Source organism: Perca flavescens, chromosome 1, assembly GCF_004354835.1.
Source record: "Perca flavescens isolate YP-PL-M2 chromosome 1, PFLA_1.0, whole genome shotgun sequence".
In the NCBI taxonomy this organism is placed as follows: Eukaryota; Metazoa; Chordata; class Actinopteri; order Perciformes; family Percidae; genus Perca; species Perca flavescens.
Window position 1 is genome coordinate 1,528,274 of NC_041331.1, and position 18,466 is coordinate 1,546,739.

Sequence of the window (18,466 nt, forward strand, 5' to 3'; positions counted from 1 at the left end):
TGCCCTTTGCGGCGTGTCATCCCCCATCTGTCTCCCCCTTTCATATCTATCCACTGTCCAATAAAGGGAAAAGCCCCCAAAAATAATCTTAAAAAAAAAAAGTACTGTCAAATGGCTGTCAGAGGATTACTATGTGTTTTTGAAGGTCTTTCATGCTTTTAACACAAAATGCTGCACAATGGTTCAAACAGACTGACAATTAAAAAGGTAAAAAGACACAGATACTTCTGAGCAACAGTTAAATAAGAATAGAAGAAATCAGCAGTCATTGGTAAAAGAAACTGGAAGCTTGGCATTAAAATGTGTGCAGATTTAAATAGGAACAGGTTCCTGTTTCAGTGTTAATGCTTATAACAAGCTGGAATTAGCAGGTGTGTTGATTTAGCAAAGCTATCCTTCAAACTCCACAATAGAAATAGAAGGTTAGTTTGGGGTTGGCACAATTGGAATAACAGCTGAACATACTGACAAATCACAGTTCAAACCTATTCAATTTAACCGCTGAGTGTACTGCAGAGTGCCCACAGTAAAAGAGCTTTTCCAAAATATTTAGAGCCCAACTGCGCCGTTGTGGTTCATTGATGACCGATGGCCACTTACCCTTTTCTGGTGTGGAAAAGAAATTCAAAATCAAACTTCTGTCATGTAACACTGTGCGGACCAATGCTGGGAAAGTTACTCAGGAAGTGTAATACGTTACTTTTTACTTATTACTCCTTAGTAAACTCTAAAGTAATTATTACCTTAGTACTTCATGGTTTCCCCCAGTGTATTGCAAGCCTGCAAATTGCCCTCCACCAGGCCACCGGGGAAAACTATTTGATTGTATTTTTAAGACCCCCCCAAAAAGAAACGCACAACCTATTTAGCCAGCTCCTTTAGAACTCATTTCACCTTATTCAAACAATAATTAACCTTACTGGAGGAGTCAACAATTAGCTGCAAAACATTCTCCCTTTAACCTTTATGTTACGAAGACTATTGCACACCACATTCACATATTTTGTCGAGTTTCACATAGGCTTACATTATGAGAAGGACACAGATTCCCATCACCATAGTAACTTGTGCAACTAGTGTGTAGGTTATGTGTGTAACATTACAGAGAGAGAGAGAGAGAGAGAGAGAGAGAGAGAGAGAGAGAGAATCCTCATAATACATTATAACACATACTGGTGTTACATCAGAAATACTCCATACAGTACATTTTGCATGTAAGGTTGTAAAGAATTGCTTTTTCAGCGCTTTTTGTATTTTACTGTGCAGTAATGGTTATATGGACTCATCTTTATGAATGTGCATTTCATTTGACTGTAGGAACTTTGACACAGAATGATTGGAGGTGAGAAGCGATAGGAAGGGGATGCCTGTAATTCATTGACACATTGGATTTTCAAATGTTATTTATGAAGCACGAAAGACTGGAATTTTTTGGAATTAAATAAAAGTTATGTTTTGTCATATGTTAATAATAATAATAATAACAGAAGTTAAAGAGAAGCAGTTGTCAATGATGATTATCTCAGGCTCCCTACAAACATGCTTTACCCTCCTGTAAATTTGGATATACAGATATGTAAAAAGGTGTTAAAATAGTAAGTAAATGTAAAAGTAAAAGTATATGAAGGTAAAGTGTCAAGTGATGAGCTCAAGAGTTCAACAGTCTCGGGCCTGCGTGGTGAAGCTGTCCCTGAGTCTGGTGGTGTAGTCCCATTCAGCCAGACAGCAGCAGGGGCCCTGCAGACCCAGTATAAACACAAAATAATGCTGTTTTTATTTCCTCTGTGACATATGCCACTGCTCTGTCAAAGTTTGATCAGTATTCTGCCTCTGGGGTTTTGATTGCACCATGTTATTAGTTACATTTGTGATATTTCACCAAGTCAAGTATTTAGACAGCACTTGTAATGCCTTGAGACTTGTCACAACATGTGATACAGTTATAATACATAAACACATCCTAAAACATCCTGAATGCCTACTCCAGCTCTTGTGATTACTGATGACTCTATTGTGATGTGTTATGAAGTTTCAAACACATACATGTAATAATCATGATGTTGTTACACATGTTACATAGTGGAATGTTAAAAAAGTATGTTATAAATTATTCTTCAAGCAATGTTTTTACTTGACCTAGCCCTTGTTGGCGAGTAAAATAGTGAACGTGCATGCTTGCTGCCCTTGGTACAGGACAAAATGATGAAAGGCTACTCTTTGGAGAAGATGGATACTCGAGGAGTCTCTTTTGTAAGTATAGAACAAACAGCAGCTTCCACCAGAACAATCCACCTCTTCACACACTTCTCTTTGTGTTTATGACTCTTAAGAACGAAGATAGTTTCCGACGGAGAACTGGATCTGTGGCCTCCAGTCCAGAACATACTGATTTGGGCAACGGTGAAATAGCCTCCCCTACCCTATTCGGAAAATACCACCAGAGCCTTCAGACCCTCAAACCCTTCCGCTGGTCCTCATCCCAGTCAGTATCGTTGTTGAAATAATTTGTCGGTTTTGATGCAATTGTATATATTATGATAAATCATTTTAAGGTAACATGTCTACAAGCAAATACTCTACTTGGCTGTTTCTACATATTTTTACCAATTGCATTTTCCATGTCTAGGTCCCACCCTTTGGACAATGCAGGATTCCTGTCCTTCTCGACCTTTGCCTGGATGACCCCCATGATGTGGGCCTTGTTCAGGAATAAGCTGGACATGAGCTCTCTCAACCTGTCTACTCTGGATGTAGCCGAAGCCAGCGGAGAAAGGTCTGAAATTCTTCTTGCTGATTCATGGCGGCCCCACATTTCTCTACTGCCATTTCATGCAATTACAGTACGGATTATGTATAGACATAACAACTGGAAAGCCTAGTTGCTGAAATTCACATCTAGGAAAGGAATCATGACAATGCTAGGAAATGATCAAGAACAGGGAACCTGTGTAGTGTGTTTCATGTTTGTTACTGTTTTACTTTAGTAATAAATTAACAAGGCTGATTGTGTGCGTTGTGCACAGGCTCCACAGACTCTGGGAGGAAGAAGTGGCAAAGGTGGGCCTGGACAAGGCCTCTGTGTTTCGAGTGGTCCTTTGCTTTCAAAGAACAAGGCTGATTCTGTCTGTCGTTGTTGCTGTCCTCGCCATGATGGCATTTTTTCTGGGCCGGTAATTTTCTTTGAATTTGAATATTAATAGTACCAGTGCTTCCTCTGTTGGCCGGATACAGTGGCCTTTTCTGAAGTTTGGCCTAATATCACATTCATTGTACATGTGTCGAAAGAAGTGTTTAGATCTTTTTTCTTAAGTATCAGTAAAACACTTTAGAAGTACTCCACCACGTGAAAAAAGTCCTGCATATGAAAAAAAAAAGCTTTTTGGTAAAAGTACACAAGTATAATCGGCTAAATGTAGTTAAATATAAAAAAAAGTATCTCAGTGCTGAGGGGAAGTGGTGCTGGGTTGAGAGTGCTGGGAATTTACAGTTACAGAGCAAGCCAAAAAAATTCAGCTTTAGTCTTTATGGCTGCCGTCACAAAGTTTTTTTGTGACTGATCAAATGAATGGTTGTTTAATGCTTAAAGCGTTAAAACCTCTCTGTCCTCTCAGGCGGTTCTGGTCCATGAGATCCTAAAATATGTTGACGGCCCGGAGAAGTCCACAGTATTCCATGGTGTTGGTGTGTGCTTCGCTTTGTTCACATCAGAGTTCTTCAAAGCCTTCTTCATATCCTTGATGTGGGCGTTGAACCTGCGCACTGCAGTCAGACTGAAGGGTGCCTACTCTACATTGGCCTTTCAGAAAGTCATCTCTCTGCGGATGCACAGCGGCATTTCAATGGGAGAGGTAAATACTGGGTTACAAACATAAGGGTCAATGATTATTTAATGCAGGATGCCTACATTTCTCTAGGAAAGCAATTGTTTCAAAGGAATATACAAAGTTTTTCTGCATTTGTGTATAAATCATAAAATCACACTACCCATGCATCATACGTGCACATGTAATTAGGGCCCGAGCGCCGACAGCGGCGAAGGCCCTATTGAAACTGAAGGAATTACTATTATTTTCCCGTCAAATGAATTGGCTTTTTGAGGGGCTTAATATATTCAAAAACTCACCAAATTTGGCAGTCGCATCAAGTCTGGTGAACATTTATGTATTTTAAGGGTTTCGGGAATAGGCGCACAAAAATGGCTCACTAGCGCGCCCCCTAGAAAGTTAAGAAAATTGAGCCCCTGCAGTGCGTTTAACGTAGACTCACGAAACTTGGTACACATATGTAACATGTCAAGATGTACAAAAAACTTCATTAGAGCCATACCCTAAACCCAACAGGAAGTCCGCCATTTCGAATTAAATGTTAGAAATTAGTGCGATTTTGGCCATTTCCACATGTCGTACTTTAACGAACTCCTCCTAGAGATTTCATCCGATCAACTTCAAACTCGGTCTGTGCCATCTTAAGATGTTAAAGATGAAAAGTTGTTAAAAGAAAAACTTTTCGTCATAGGGCGTGGCCGTGGCAGGGCGGCCATTTTGTGCGTTTCGCCGCCGAAACAGGAAGTGGGTGTAACTCGAGTGTACGTTGTCCGATTACCTCGAAACTTTTCAGGATTCATAAGAGTCCGACCCTGAGGACAAATAAAGGCCGATATTTACTTAAAGTCATAGCGCCCCCTAGTGGCAACAGTAAGTAGGCGTAAAAGTCAAGGTGCTATACTTTAACGAACTCCTCCTAGAGATTTCATCCGATGGACTTCAAACTTGGTCTGTACCATCCCAACACCTTAACGATGAAAAGTTATTAAAAGAAAACCCTTTTGTCAGACGGTGTGGGCGTGGCGTGGCGGCCATTTTGAGTGTTTAGCGATGAACAAAGAAGTTGTTGTAACTTGAGTATACGTTTTCGTATCTGCCCGAAATTTCTCACGATTGACAAGGGTCCAGGCCTGAGGACACCTACAGGCCAAAATTGACTTTTGGTCATAGCGCCCCCCGCTGGCAACAGGAAATGTGCCTTATATGACAAACATCATCCAATTTGCATGAAACTCAGAATGTGTGGTCTACGTGTGATACTGAGCCGCCCCCTATAATATGACCACGCCCACTTACTCAGGCCACGCCCCCTTCCATAACATTTGAACCGTTTAAGGTAGAGTCTTGTGTGAGGTGTCATTGAACTCAACAGAGAGTTCCTTCTTTATTGGTGATGGTTTGGCCCGCCCCCTATGCATAAGCCACGCCCCCTTTCATAACATTTGAACCGTTTAAGGTATACCCTTGTGTGAGGTATCATTGAACTCAGCAGAGACTTCCTTCTTCATTGGTGATGGTTTGGCCCGCCCCCTATGTTTAAGCCACGCCCCCTTTCATACATGCTGACCCATTTAAGGTAGAGTCTTGTGTGAGGTATCATTCATCTCGGCAGAGGCTTCATTTTTAATTGGTGATGGTTGGACCCGCCCCCTATGCTTAAGCCCCGCCCCCTTTCATAAAATTTGAACTTTTTAAGGTATACCCTTGTGTGAGGTATCATTGAACTCAGCAGAGACTTCCTTCTTCATTGGTGATTGTTTGACCCGCCCCCTATGCATTAGCCACGCCCCTTTTCACAGCTAATGACCCGTATAACGTAAAGTCTTGTGTGAGGTATCGTTGAACTCGGCGGGGAGTTCCCTTTTCATTGGTGACAATTTGCGGCGTCTGAGTGCCGGGCAAATGAACGGTCGCAAGGAGCGGCGTCCGCCGGTAACCCTGACGCACACCGAGGCGCGAGGGCCCGTCCATCTCTGCTCGCAGATTTAATTCTTCTTGATTTCTGTCTAGTTGTTAATGCTGTTTTTTAAAGTCAAACTTCTTTGTTATAAATATCTTGTGGAATTCACCTACTCTGACAGATGGTGCAAGCAACTTTCCTTGGCAATGCAATCTTGGCAAATGTGGTTTACAATCTTTCTCTCTCTCTTCCTCTCTCTCTCTCCCTCTCTCCTGTCCAGATTATTAGTGTTTTGACCAGCGATGGCCACAAATTATTTGAGGCAGTATTGTTTTCAAGTTTCCTAATTGCCACCCCAGTGCTCTTTATTATGTGTAACATCTATGCCTGCTACATTCTGGGCTACACCGCACTGACTGGAGTCTGCATCTACCTCATCTTCCTCTCTGTACAGGTCTGTACATTACAAACTGCACATATAGTACACAAAGAGACATATTTTCATAAGCAGTGTAAACTAAATCACAATCAGAGCTAAAAGGCAAATATGATGAGCAAGAACACTGAATTATTCATAATGGTCCAATATAGACCATGACTTATATGTAAAAAATTACATCATTTTATTATCATGTATTTTTTACCAGGTTATACAATTAAGGTCCCAAATAATGTCCAACTAGTCTTTATTCACTGTTGTCCTGACCAATACCGAATTAAAGGTATGTGGTATTTAAAGGCAATGACTATGTCTAATTTTAGACATAAAGGCCACAAGGACAATATCATGTGTGGTTCTCAATCCTCTATGTCTCGTCTTATTTTTCTGCTAGTTGGCAAATATTTAAAGCTTTCCATGTTACATGTTACATACACAAATTACCTCAACTAATTTAGTCCCAAGGACAACCCTAAAATAACCATATTTGCTCTTTTGCGGCTTGTTTTCCATTGTCACTAATATTAATACATTTATTTTTGCTTTCAGTTTGGCTTGGCCAAGCTCATTAACATATTCAGATGGAAAAGCATATTGATAACAGACAGCCGTGTTCGTACAGTGAATGAGATTCTCAGCAGCATCAAACTCATCAAGATGTACGCCTGGGAAGATTCCTTTGAGAAGAAGATCGAAGGTATGAAGTTGAGCAGCTGCATGTTAACTTTGTCTTCCAGTCAAACACGTTTTTAATCTCTCTCGTATACCACATATCAGGGGGCATCAATTATACTGTCCCATTTGTGAAAACACAAAACCAATCTTGAAAGATGTGTATGCAAAGTAGTTTAATTAAAACAGTACGTTTTAATTAGTTTTTTATTAGTTTTTGATGGAAAAGCACATGCTGCCAGGCTGTAGGCACCAGGCTGGAGATGAGGCTGCAGCTGCCACATACTTGCCACCATCTTCCTACAGTAGCTACCTCACCCATATAGCATGGTCCGCTATATAGATTCAAAACGCGTGCTCTGTGGGTGTGCAGCAATGTGCTTCTTGAAATGTAGCTTCATCTTAGCGGCATCATCTTACCACTTTGTTTAAATTTCAGGAACTCACTGCATTATAAGTTGCTGCAGCCATCAGCCTCTTAAACTTGTTTTCATCACAAGCACCTATATTGATTTTTATAATCATAAGGTATTTAGTTTTGACCATGTATGGTCAATTGTGGGCTTGTAGCAGGCGGGATATGGGGCTTGTCCATGTGTGCACATTGAACACTTGATATAAAAATTGCATGTATGTGTCTGTGCATGCAGTTTTTTAAATTTTTGAAATTATATATAATTTAAATTATATTCTAAATCCATATTCTAAATACAATCTAATACTTTTGAGCAAATAACTTAGCCCCAGTTGCTACAATGAAGGTGTGCTCAGTGGATAACTGTGGGCTGAAATGTGATTGCACTGGAAGATCAGCTAATTTGCAACAAAACATATTTACCAAATATATGTATGCGATGTTGTCTCTCTTACAGGCTTAAGGAAAAATGAGAAGAAGGAACTGCAGAGGACTAATTACGTCCAGAATGCCAATAACAGCATCACCAGCATTGTCCCCGCCTCTGCCTGTATTACCACCTTCATTGTACACACTATGTTGGGCTTAAAGCTCGTCACGTCTGATGTGAGTGCCACAGTAGTACAGCACATACTGTAAAACAAACGTTGCCGGTCTGAGGCATAAAAACAATGTGTTAAGATGATAATCTTTCAGTTTTGTCACCACTGATTCATGATGACTAAACCGGAACAGGCTACAAACAAGTGCTGGCCACTAGAGCAAGTTGATCCATTTAAAACAAATGTACAACCAGTACATCGGTGTTGTATAGTGTTTGAGCATTATTTTTTATTATTGACAGGCCTTTACCACCATCGCTGTCTTCAATGCTATGAGGTTCTCCCTAGCTCTACTGCCCCTAATTGTGAAGTCCTTGGCTGATGCTGCTGTATCACTAGCAAGACTCAAGGTAAACTTTTCTCTTTGTGTCCCGCTCAGCAGTTACGGTAACGGTTGTTAGTACTATGTCAATTTATTTATATAGCATGTTTGACGTTTACTAGTAGTAGTATTCACTACTACTCTGCTCTTATATAATGTTATTTCAATTAGGAGAGACTCATTAGAGGGAACCATTACTTATTAACACGTGCACAGATAAAAATGATGAAAAATAGATCCCTAGAGAGAAGCCATGAGTAGAATTAGATACCCCTCATGGAAGATGGATGAGAAGAGGGCTCGGTCCTAAGTGCTGGAAATGATGAACGGGAGGGGAAAGGGTTGGAGGGGGGTTGTGACATATGCAGTGAATGACAGCTGACCGCAACAGAGAGAAGAACATGTTTAAATATCAACAGCATTAATATGAATGGCTGAAAGAGATAGTGGCTAAATCTGATTGGTTTAACTAAAAATGTAAACACCACTAATTAGCTGGTAGAGGAACCACGAGATGAGGGAGAGAGTTTGTGAATGAGTGACTTACATAAGATAGTCTTCCTGGTTGAATGTATGCTAAGCTTCATTTTGCTGTGAGGTCATCCAGCAATACAAACTATGAGGTTGTAATAGAATATGTAAATATGGCTTCCCTTGTCCTAAGCTCATCATCTGCCGAACCACAAGATGGAGTTGTATAGAGTTTTTATCTGTAATTAACAGATTGTATTGAGTTTTAACATGTAATGCCAACCTGCGGTGCAAACTTGGCTTCAATGCTTCTGTGGTCATTATCTTAGTTTTACACTTGCCTTCAAAAGTGACTACTAACTGTTTCTTTTCTAAAACCAGATGAAAATTATTTTTACGTCATTGTATTTCCATTTCTGTGTGTGTGTGTGTGTGTGTGTGTGTGTGTGTGTGTGTGTGTGTAAAAATGATAATGCATTTATGTATGTATTTATCACTGTTGTAGATCTCATCTGCAATTAACATTGTCATTTTAAATACCTTAAATCTTTTGAATGAAATGTGTGGCTGTTTCAGAAAATATTGGTGATCCAGAATCCAGAGAGCTACCTGATCCAGAGAAAAGACAGTGACTCAGCCATAGTGATGAAAAATGCTACATTTTCCTGGAGCCAGCCAGAGTCCCCACCTAGCACAGCCAATGGGGTGAAGGGACACAAAGTGGAGGAGTTGTCCCAAAATGGGAAGACTGAAACCTTGTCAACCCTGAGAAACATCTCCTTCATACTGCCTAAGGTGGGCTTTACCACTGATTCATATAAATAAGGTGAAAGAGATTAGGTTAAAGATAAACCCATATGCTTTGCATTGGTGTAATTTACACTGGGGACATGTCCCCACTACTTTATTAAATACAAATTTGTTAAAAATGTTCTAAAAAATAGAACACTGAAGCATGGCTATGTGCAAAAAGTTTTGAACATGAGCAGAAATCTTGCTGAAACACATCTGAGCTATTCAAGTCCAGGGGTTTATAAATTAATTAAAAAGCATTAATTTATCATTGATGTGAACGGGTGCATTTAAAGACGTTACACAAGAGGAGGGACGAGTAAATCATGTGTGTTGACTCTGCTGAGATAACATTCATATCTGAAAGCAATGCAGAATGCCTGAGAGCCTAACTGCATTATATTTCATAATAGTTTTATATTTTCAACTCTGAGTTGATTCTGTGTGTTATCTCCTGTAGGGCAACCTGCTTGGTGTCTGTGGGAACGTGGGGAGTGGAAAGACATCACTGATTTCCAGCATTTTGGAACAGGTTGGCTCCTCCTTTTGTCTTTTTGTCTTTAATTCACTTTTACAACACTACAAGACATTTTTATTGGCTGTTCATTTTCAACATTTTATTGTCTGCCACTCTGTTACTCATCTGTTACGTAAAAGGATGCTTCTTATTTACATTGTGTTACCTCGAAACCTGATGTAACTGATGCTATGTAACACACAGCATTTCTCATGGTTGTCTGCTTGTTTTCATATCTTAGATGCATCTCCTGCGGGGCTCCCTCACAGCTGATGGGACGTTTGCCTACGTTTCCCAGCAGGCTTGGATATTCCATGGAACTGTTCGAGAAAACATCCTGATGGGGGAACCCTTTGACCAGTCCAAGTATATAATCACTTAATCCACATACATTGTTAATTATAAGTAACTGCAGACCTTTGAATGTGGAAACAATAGGGGGTATTATGAACTAAGGGGATGCTATTTGTGATGGTAATACGTTACCACTGTTTCTCATTACTGCAGTGACACAGACCACTAAAACCAGGTCAAATAGACCGTTTTTGAGGTTATCTCACAAATGTTTAACTGGGATAAAGTTCCTCTTATCTCTGTTAGTTTGCATCCGGTAGTCAAACAAGAACAGAGGTCATCTCTGTAATCTGACAGGATCCATCCATCCATCCATCCATCTTCGTCCGCTTATCCGGTGTCGGGTCGCGGGGGGAGCAGCTCCAGCAGGGGACCCCAAACTTCCCTTTCCCGAGCAACATTAACCAGCTCCGACTGGGGATCGAGGCGTTCCCAGGCCAGGTTGGAGATATAATCCCTCCACCTAGTCCTGGGTCTTCCCCGAGGCCTCCTCCCAGCTGGACGTGCCTGGAACACCTCCCTAGGGAGGCGCCCAGGGGGCATCCTTACCAGATGCCCGAACCACCTCAACTGGCTCCTTTCGACGCAAAGGAGCAGCGGCTCTACTCCGAGCTCCTCACGGATGACTGAGCTTCTCACCCTATCTCTAAGGGAGACGCCAGCCACCCTCCTGAGGAAACCCATTTCGGCCGCTTGTACCCTGGATCTCGTTCTTTCGGTCATGACCCAGCCTTCATGACCATAGGTGACGGTAGGAATGAAAACTGACCGGTAGATCGAGAGCTTTGCCTTCTGGCTCAGCTCTCTTTTCGTCACAACGGTGTGATAGATTGAATGTAATACCGCACCCGCTGCGCCGATTCTCCGACCAATCTCCCGCTCAATTGTCCCCTCACTCGCGAACAAAACCCCAAGGTACTTGAACTCCTTCACTTGGGGTAAGGACTCATTCCCTACCTGGAGAAGGCATTCCATCGGTTTCCTGCTGAGAACCATGGCCTCCGATTTAGAGGTGCTGATCCTCATCCCAACCGCTTCACACTCGGCTGCGAACCGATCCACTGAGTGCTGAAGGTCACAGGCCGATGATGCCATCAGGACCACATCATCTGCAAAGAGCAGCGATGAGATCCCCAGCCCACCGAACTGCAACCCCTCCCCACCCCGACTACGCCTCGATATCCTGTCCATAAATATTACAAACAGGATTGGTGACAAAGCGCAGCCCTGTTTCCTCACTCGCTCCCATGGCTCTATCATGGTCACTCCTCGGCTTCTTCCCTGTCATGAAGCGGTTTCTGGTTCTCTGTATAGCCAGCCACCTCTCCTCCTCCTCGGCTTCAGGTAATGCTGATGTTGAAGCAGCTACTACAGCCCCAACCATGTCCGAAATGTTTGAGGAATCCACCTGTAGATTCTTAATCTTTTTCTCCTGTAATTTCTCTGCACCTCCCTTGCACTTTAGTGGTCATTTGTCCATTTTAAAGTGGATACTAAACTTCCAGCATAACTATTACAGCTTGTGTGTCAGGGCCGGGAGGCATGGCCATAGTGGGATTTGTAAATTTGCAAGGGTTCCGGGATTTGATTGGGTCAGGCCAGTGCCAATAAAGAAAATTAACCAATGGGCCGCTGTGAATTCTTTATGGGCCGGCCCGGCCCAAAAAAAATTGGTCCAAAAGTGCATCAGCCCACCGGGAAAATGCCCGGTTCCAGATGGCCAGTCCAGCCCTGTACTAATGACACATGTAGGCTACGTTTGTTTGTGTGGAAAGCCCGCTTTTGTTAAGCAACTGTAGGAAAGCATTCGGAAATGTCAACAGATGAGCGCATCAGCGCACACGGGGCAACAAGCGCCCGTTAATAAGCTGTTGCCTTATCGCGCTGATGTGACCGAGCCCGACCCGACCCCGAACATAATTTCTAAATATCTGTCCGAACCCAGCCCGGCCCGTCGGGTACCGCTGGGTACCGTCGGGACCCATCAGGACCCGTCGGCCTCGGGTCGGGTATCCATGCCTTACTGTGCAAAGTGCAGAACTTTTACAAAAAAATTAGTATTGCATAACCAAAATCGTATTGATCACATCTGAGTCATAACTTTATTACAAGTTGAATACCAGGCCTATTTATTTAGGCAGTTTGAATTTGGCTTGATCCAATTTGCAACTCAATTTGGGATTAAGTCCAAGTCTGACTGGTGTTTCTGAGTTTATTTGAAGCTGGGAGTACTTCACCGTTGTCTTCACTGTCAGTTTCTTTATGCACTTATGCCATCTTTTTTTGCAAAGTGTGTTTCTATCTTGATTTATTCTACACTGTTGTAAATGAGTAAACAGTGATTTTGTGATGTACCAGAGCCTGTTGCCAGTGTTCTTAGTAGCTTTCTGCTGTGCTGTTGTGTTGGTAGATTGGAGAGCGAGGGCTGAACCTGTCAGGGGGGCAGAAGCAGAGGATCAGCCTGGCCAGAGCAGTCTACTCCAATAAGGACATCTTCCTTTTTGATGATCCACTATCTGCTGTCGATGCCCATGTGGGGAAACACATTTTTGAAGAATGCATTAAGAAGGAGCTCCAGGGAAAATCTGTCATACTGATTACACACCAGCTCCAGGTGGGAAAATGGACATATTCATCATTTCATTCTTTAGCAGATAATAAATCCTAAATAGCCTATTATTAAGCATGACATTTCTCATTCAAATGTGCACACTTGTTTATACTTAGAGTACATTCTGTCTAAGTTTTAACATTAACAGATTTAAAAATAATTTTACATTAGAAGATCTATAGCATCCTATTGTGGTAAACCTCAAAGTAAAAGTAAATCACACACCAGGAAGTGGTGTCTGTTTGCTACCAGTAGTATTTCCTTCATCATGAATTGTGAGCAGTATTGTAAAGCAAATGCCGTGAATGTACAGTATATTTCCACGTGCTGTTTAGACTGTGTTGGTGAGCCCTCCGGCCACGGTGCTGGGATGGTTTTGTTGACATGGTTGTCCTCGCTTGTGTTTGCCAGTATCTGGAGTACTGTGATGACATTTTAGTTCTGGAGGATGGCGAGGTGCTGGAGGCTGGGAACCACCGGGCCCTGATGAAAACCAACAGACGCTACGCTCAGCTCATCAGCAACTACCAGATGGAACAGTCCCAAGTAAAAAAGCTGCAGTACAAAACTCAGATTTACTGTTAGCTCTGCTATTATGTGTCTGTCCTTATTGTTTTACCTGTTTCCCCAGTTATTTATTGTTTTACTAGCTCAAACTGCTATATGTAAGCTGTAAGTCAGATATTGAGATGTTAAGGACAGACGTAAAAGCAGTCATGTGCACACATAGACATCAAAGGTCAGGTGGCTTTAGCACATAAACTTTTTCTTCCTCGAGAAAAAGTGCTGTTATTTTCTGCGGTGCTTTTTTTTTTTTTTTTTTTTTAAACAAATGAATATATATATATTCCTGTTTGAGCACAGCTTTCCTGTCAAACAAATATATTTATTGAATAAAACAATCTCCACATTGATATGGAAATTAGTCATTAACTATTTAAAATGTGCTAATTTGCATACATATGACAAGGCACTGCAGGTGAATAGGATAAACAAAATAACTGAAACATATCAGTGCAGAACTTCCCCAGTTAATGACTTACATCAAGAGTCTTTTCTTGAAATACGCAGAATAGCTTGTTGGGTTAATTTAAAAGAAATCTATATATGCAAACAGGCGGAGGGGAGTTGGCCTAAAACAAACATCTAAATGTGTTTTTTGGAAGTTTTCTTTCCATTAGAGTAAAAGAAGACATGGAAGCAAAATAAACCAAAATCCCAAAATTGACCACAACATGAAAAAGTGTCCTGAATTAAACAGTAATTATAGTCTGTTCATCTAATAATAACAGTGTGTTTTCATTATTTTTGCAGTATTTTTTGCTGTAAAATTAACAAAATAGCCCTTTTTAGTTTAGTGTAAATATTTGTTTTGATTTTGAGGTGTTATTTATTCCAATAACGCCAAAAGAATTAAAATGATTTATTGCCATAGGCAAAATAAACAAATTAAATTTAACACAAAGGTGGTGATGGTTCCCTCTCCGGGAAACCATCACCTTATTGTGGTGGAGAGGTTTGTGTGTCTCTATGAACCTGAGGGCTGTGTTCTCTGGAGCTTTATGCTCCTGGTAGGGTCTCCCAAGGCAAAGTGGTCTCAGGTGAGGGGCCAGACAAAGAATGGTTCAAAAACCCTATGAGTTACCGAGGTAGAGATGGAGTGACCCTGCCCGGAGGAAGCCCGGGGCCCCCAGTCTGGAGCCAGGTCCAGACTGGGGGCTCGTCAGCGAGCGTCTGGTGGCCGGGTTTGCCACGGAGCCCGGTCGGGCACAGCCCGAAAAAGCTACGTGGCCCCCATCTCTCCAGCCCATGGGCCCACCACCTGTGGGAGAAACCGCTGGGGTCGGGTGTGCTGCTACATGGGTGTGGGGATCAGGGCCGGTTCTAGCCCTTTGGTTGCCCTAGGCGAGATTGAGTTTTGCTGGAAATATCTTTATCTAAAAAGGAAACATAGATTACAATCCAAATATAAAAACATAATGGAATATATTTCAGTAAGGCTTTCAGGCATTCTATATTGCTTTTAACTATTTATTCTCCTGTAGATCGACATTTTTTAAATATATCTGAGTCACAACACATGTATCCTAGGCATCATTTACTCTTCCCACTTTTGCTTCTTTTGTTGAGGAGGTAACCTCCTTAAATGTGCATATTAAAATTATTCACCTGAATGATACATGAATTCATTTTAATGAATATATAAACCCCTGGACTGTAATATTTCAGATGTGTTTGAGCAAGATTTCTGCTCATGTTCAAAACTTTGTGCACATTCAAAATACAGTATATCTCATCTGTGTTCTCTGAGGTTTGGAGGAGTCATAAAATAAAGTGTTAATACAATAAGCTATTACAAGAATAAAGTCACTATATTTCAGAAAATAATCCACCTGCACCATAGTCTGCTGTGCAGTACGTGATATCTCTGCTGAGACGGTAGATGTCAGACCTCCTGACAGACACAGAGCCCTGTTTGGGACGCTGGTCTCTCAATGAGACAGTTTAGGGAAGTGGCTGTAGGCTACGCTGCTCTACATCGGACGTGGAAACACAAAACTACGCAGAAATAGGGACACATCAGCTGCAGCATGTCCACAGCAGAGCGCGTCCATAGTCCTGGATCCTCTGGCAAAAACTGGTCTGCACTGCTCTGCCTACTTTCCAGTTCCTCATCTCTCATTTCCACACTGTGCTCAGAGCTCCCTTCTGTCTTCACTCCCATCATCCTCAATCACATCTTCTCCATCATCTTTCTCTATGAAGGATACATCTGATATTAACCTCTTATCCTAATTATAACCTTATATAATAAAAAACATGTTAGTGTTACTTAACACCTTTCAGTCAAAATGGCTAAACATGGTTTGCTTTAATTTTGATATTAGCTCACCTTGTCTCAAATCCAAAGAGGAGGATGAGGTGTCTGTTGCTACTCCACTCCCTGGTGGGACAGTTTCTGAAACTGAGGGCCATGTGTTCCACAATGTTAACATCTGCTTCTACTGAATCTGACATAACTATAATGTTGACATGATATGTATCTACCGATGAGCTACCAAGCTACCTATGACACTGATTAGCCTATTACTGCTAATTATAGACATTATAGCCTATTCATTTAAAATTAAACATGTTTTAAATGAGGCTATTACAATAGTGTGTTGTATGCAAACAGCATTGTTAGTGTTTATGTATTTAGCCTTTACCTCAGATTACATGTATAACCAAATGATCAAGTGCATGTTCTGCTCTTTATAAGGGTTGTCTCAGTCCGTTTTTAGCACTAACAGTCACGAAGATATTCAAGCAGTTTAGCACCATGGATTTGGTTTTCTAGTTAGTGCTCACCTTTCTTTGAAAAGAAGTCAGTTACCAATTGTTTCCCCTCATTCTGTTTTCTCTCCTCCTGTCTTTCCTTTCTTTTTGGTAGCCTGATTTGGCTTTCTTTGAGAAAGACATTTCTACAGCAGAAGTTTGCGCTCCACCAGATGCTCAACTAACAAACAAAATGCGTGCAGATGGACTAAACCATTTGGCACATAAAAAAAAAGGGGGGGGGTGAGACCTTTTTGTATACAAAATGTAGTGGGTCAATCAACCAAGTTATTCAGCCAATACACTAAATTTACATTTCATCTGATATGCATTATGAAATGTTATTAGGAAATAAAAATATCCAGGTAAAATCAAATATATTCCATATATCCCCCGGTCCGATACCCCTGGTGTCTGTGCCGCTGCTCGTCTCTATTTCTCCAGAGAGAGTGGACACTAAGCGACGCACAGGTCAGCTTCAGAGCTCCGTGTGTTTGAGTCTGACCTGAGACGGGAAACGTCGCGTAATGAAAGGTTGACCAGTAAACGTGTGGCTGAGGGGGCGCCTTAGGATGATCATGTTTGATAAACACGTTTTATTATTCGCTTGTCGTTCTAATTCTATTATTAATGGGAAGTAGACCTAAAGGCGACACGGCGCTCCCAACACATTTGACGCCCTAGGCAGTCGCCTAGGTCGCCTATAGCAATCGCCGGCCCTGGTGGGGATACTCACAAGCCCCCGGCTGAGCGCCACTACGTTGGAGTTTACCCCGGTGGACGAGAGGGTTGCCTCCCTACGCCTGCGGGTTATGGGGGGGAAAACTATGACTGTTGTTTGTGCTTATGCACCAAACAAGAGTTCGGAGTATTCGGCCTTCTTGGAGACCTTGACTGGAGTCCTGCATGGGGCTCCAGTGGGGGACTCCATTGTTCTGCTGGGGGACTTTGACATGCATGTGGGCAATGATAGAGACACCTGGAGAGGCGTGATTGGGAGGAACGGCCTCCCTGATCTAAACCAGAGTGGTTGTTTGTTGTTGGACTTCTGTGCTAGTCATGGATTGTCTATAACAAACACCATGTTCGAACATAGGGATGCTCATAAGTGTACTTGGTACCAGAGCACCCTAGGCCAAAGGTCAATGATCAATTTTATAATCGTTTCATCTGATCTGAGGCCGTATGTTTTGGACACTCGGGTGAAGAGAGGGGCAGAGCTGTCAACCGATCACCATCTGGTGGTGAGTTGGGTCAGGGGGTGGGGGAAGAATCTGGACAGACCTGGTAAGCCCAAACGGGTAGTGCGGGTAAATTGGGAACGTCTGGAGGAGGCCCCTGTCCAACAGACTTTCAACTCACACCTCCGGCGGAGCTTTTCGTGCAACCCTGTGGAGGCTGGGGGCATTGAACCCGAGTGGACAATGTTCAAAGTTTCCATTGCTGAAGCTGCGGTGAGGAGCTGTGGTCTTAGGGTCTTAGGTGCCTCAAGGTGCGGTAACCCACGAACACCGTGGTGGACACCGGTAGTCAGGGAAGCCGTCCGACTGAAGAAGGAGTCTTTCCGGGATATGTTATCCCAGAGGACTCCGGAGGCAGTTGCAGGGTACCGAAGGGCTGCAGCCTCTGGTGCGAATGAGGCAAAGCAGCAGGTGTGGGAGAATTTTGGAGAAGACATGGAGAAGGACTTTCGGTCGGCACCAACGTGCTTCTGGAAAACTGTTCGCCACCCCAGGAGGGGGAAGCGGGGAACCATTCAAGCTGTGTACAGTAAGGATGGGACACTGTTGACCTCAACTGAGGAGGTAATAGGGCGGTGGAAGGAGCACTTTGAGGAACTCCTGAATCCAACTAATATGCCCTCTATGTTAGAGGCAGAGCTGGAGGATGATGGGGGATCGTTGTCAATTTCCCAGGCGGAAGTCACTGATGTAGTCAAACAACTCCACAGTGGCAAAGCCCCTGGGATTGATGAGATCCGTCCAGAAATGCTCAAGGCTCTGGGTGTGGAGGGGCTGTCCTGGTTGACACGCCTCTTCAAAATTGCGTGGAAGTCTGGGACAGTGCCAAAGGAGTGGCAGACCGGGGTGGTGGTTCCACTTTTTAAAAAGGGGGACCAGAGGGTGTGTGCCAATTACAGGGGTATCACACTTCTCAGCCTCCCTGGTAAAGTCTACTCCAAGGTGCTGGAAAGGAGGCTTCGGCCGATAGTCGAACCTCGGGTTGAGG

The 18,466-nt window shown here is 42.6% G+C and overlaps 1 protein-coding gene across 1 annotated transcript in view; it reads left to right on the forward strand.

Moving 5' to 3' along the window:
* Positions 1 to 2,318: 2,318 nt before the first annotated feature.
* LOC114554648 (multidrug resistance-associated protein 9) overlaps positions 2,319 to 18,466 on the forward strand; it is a 44,805-nt gene continuing 28,657 nt past the window's right edge. Inside the window, exons 1-14 of the mRNA XM_028576610.1 lie at positions 2,319 to 2,482; positions 2,627 to 2,773; positions 3,024 to 3,170; positions 3,587 to 3,848; positions 6,005 to 6,178; positions 6,713 to 6,860; positions 7,708 to 7,856; positions 8,095 to 8,202; positions 9,222 to 9,440; positions 9,898 to 9,969; positions 10,196 to 10,320; positions 12,254 to 12,317; positions 12,719 to 12,922; positions 13,331 to 13,465. Of these exons, the coding sequence (XP_028432411.1) occupies positions 2,319 to 2,482; positions 2,627 to 2,773; positions 3,024 to 3,170; positions 3,587 to 3,848; positions 6,005 to 6,178; positions 6,713 to 6,860; positions 7,708 to 7,856; positions 8,095 to 8,202; positions 9,222 to 9,440; positions 9,898 to 9,969; positions 10,196 to 10,320; positions 12,254 to 12,317; positions 12,719 to 12,922; positions 13,331 to 13,465 (2,118 nt within the window). The remainder of the gene's footprint in view (positions 2,483 to 2,626; positions 2,774 to 3,023; positions 3,171 to 3,586; positions 3,849 to 6,004; positions 6,179 to 6,712; positions 6,861 to 7,707; positions 7,857 to 8,094; positions 8,203 to 9,221; positions 9,441 to 9,897; positions 9,970 to 10,195; positions 10,321 to 12,253; positions 12,318 to 12,718; positions 12,923 to 13,330; positions 13,466 to 18,466) is intronic.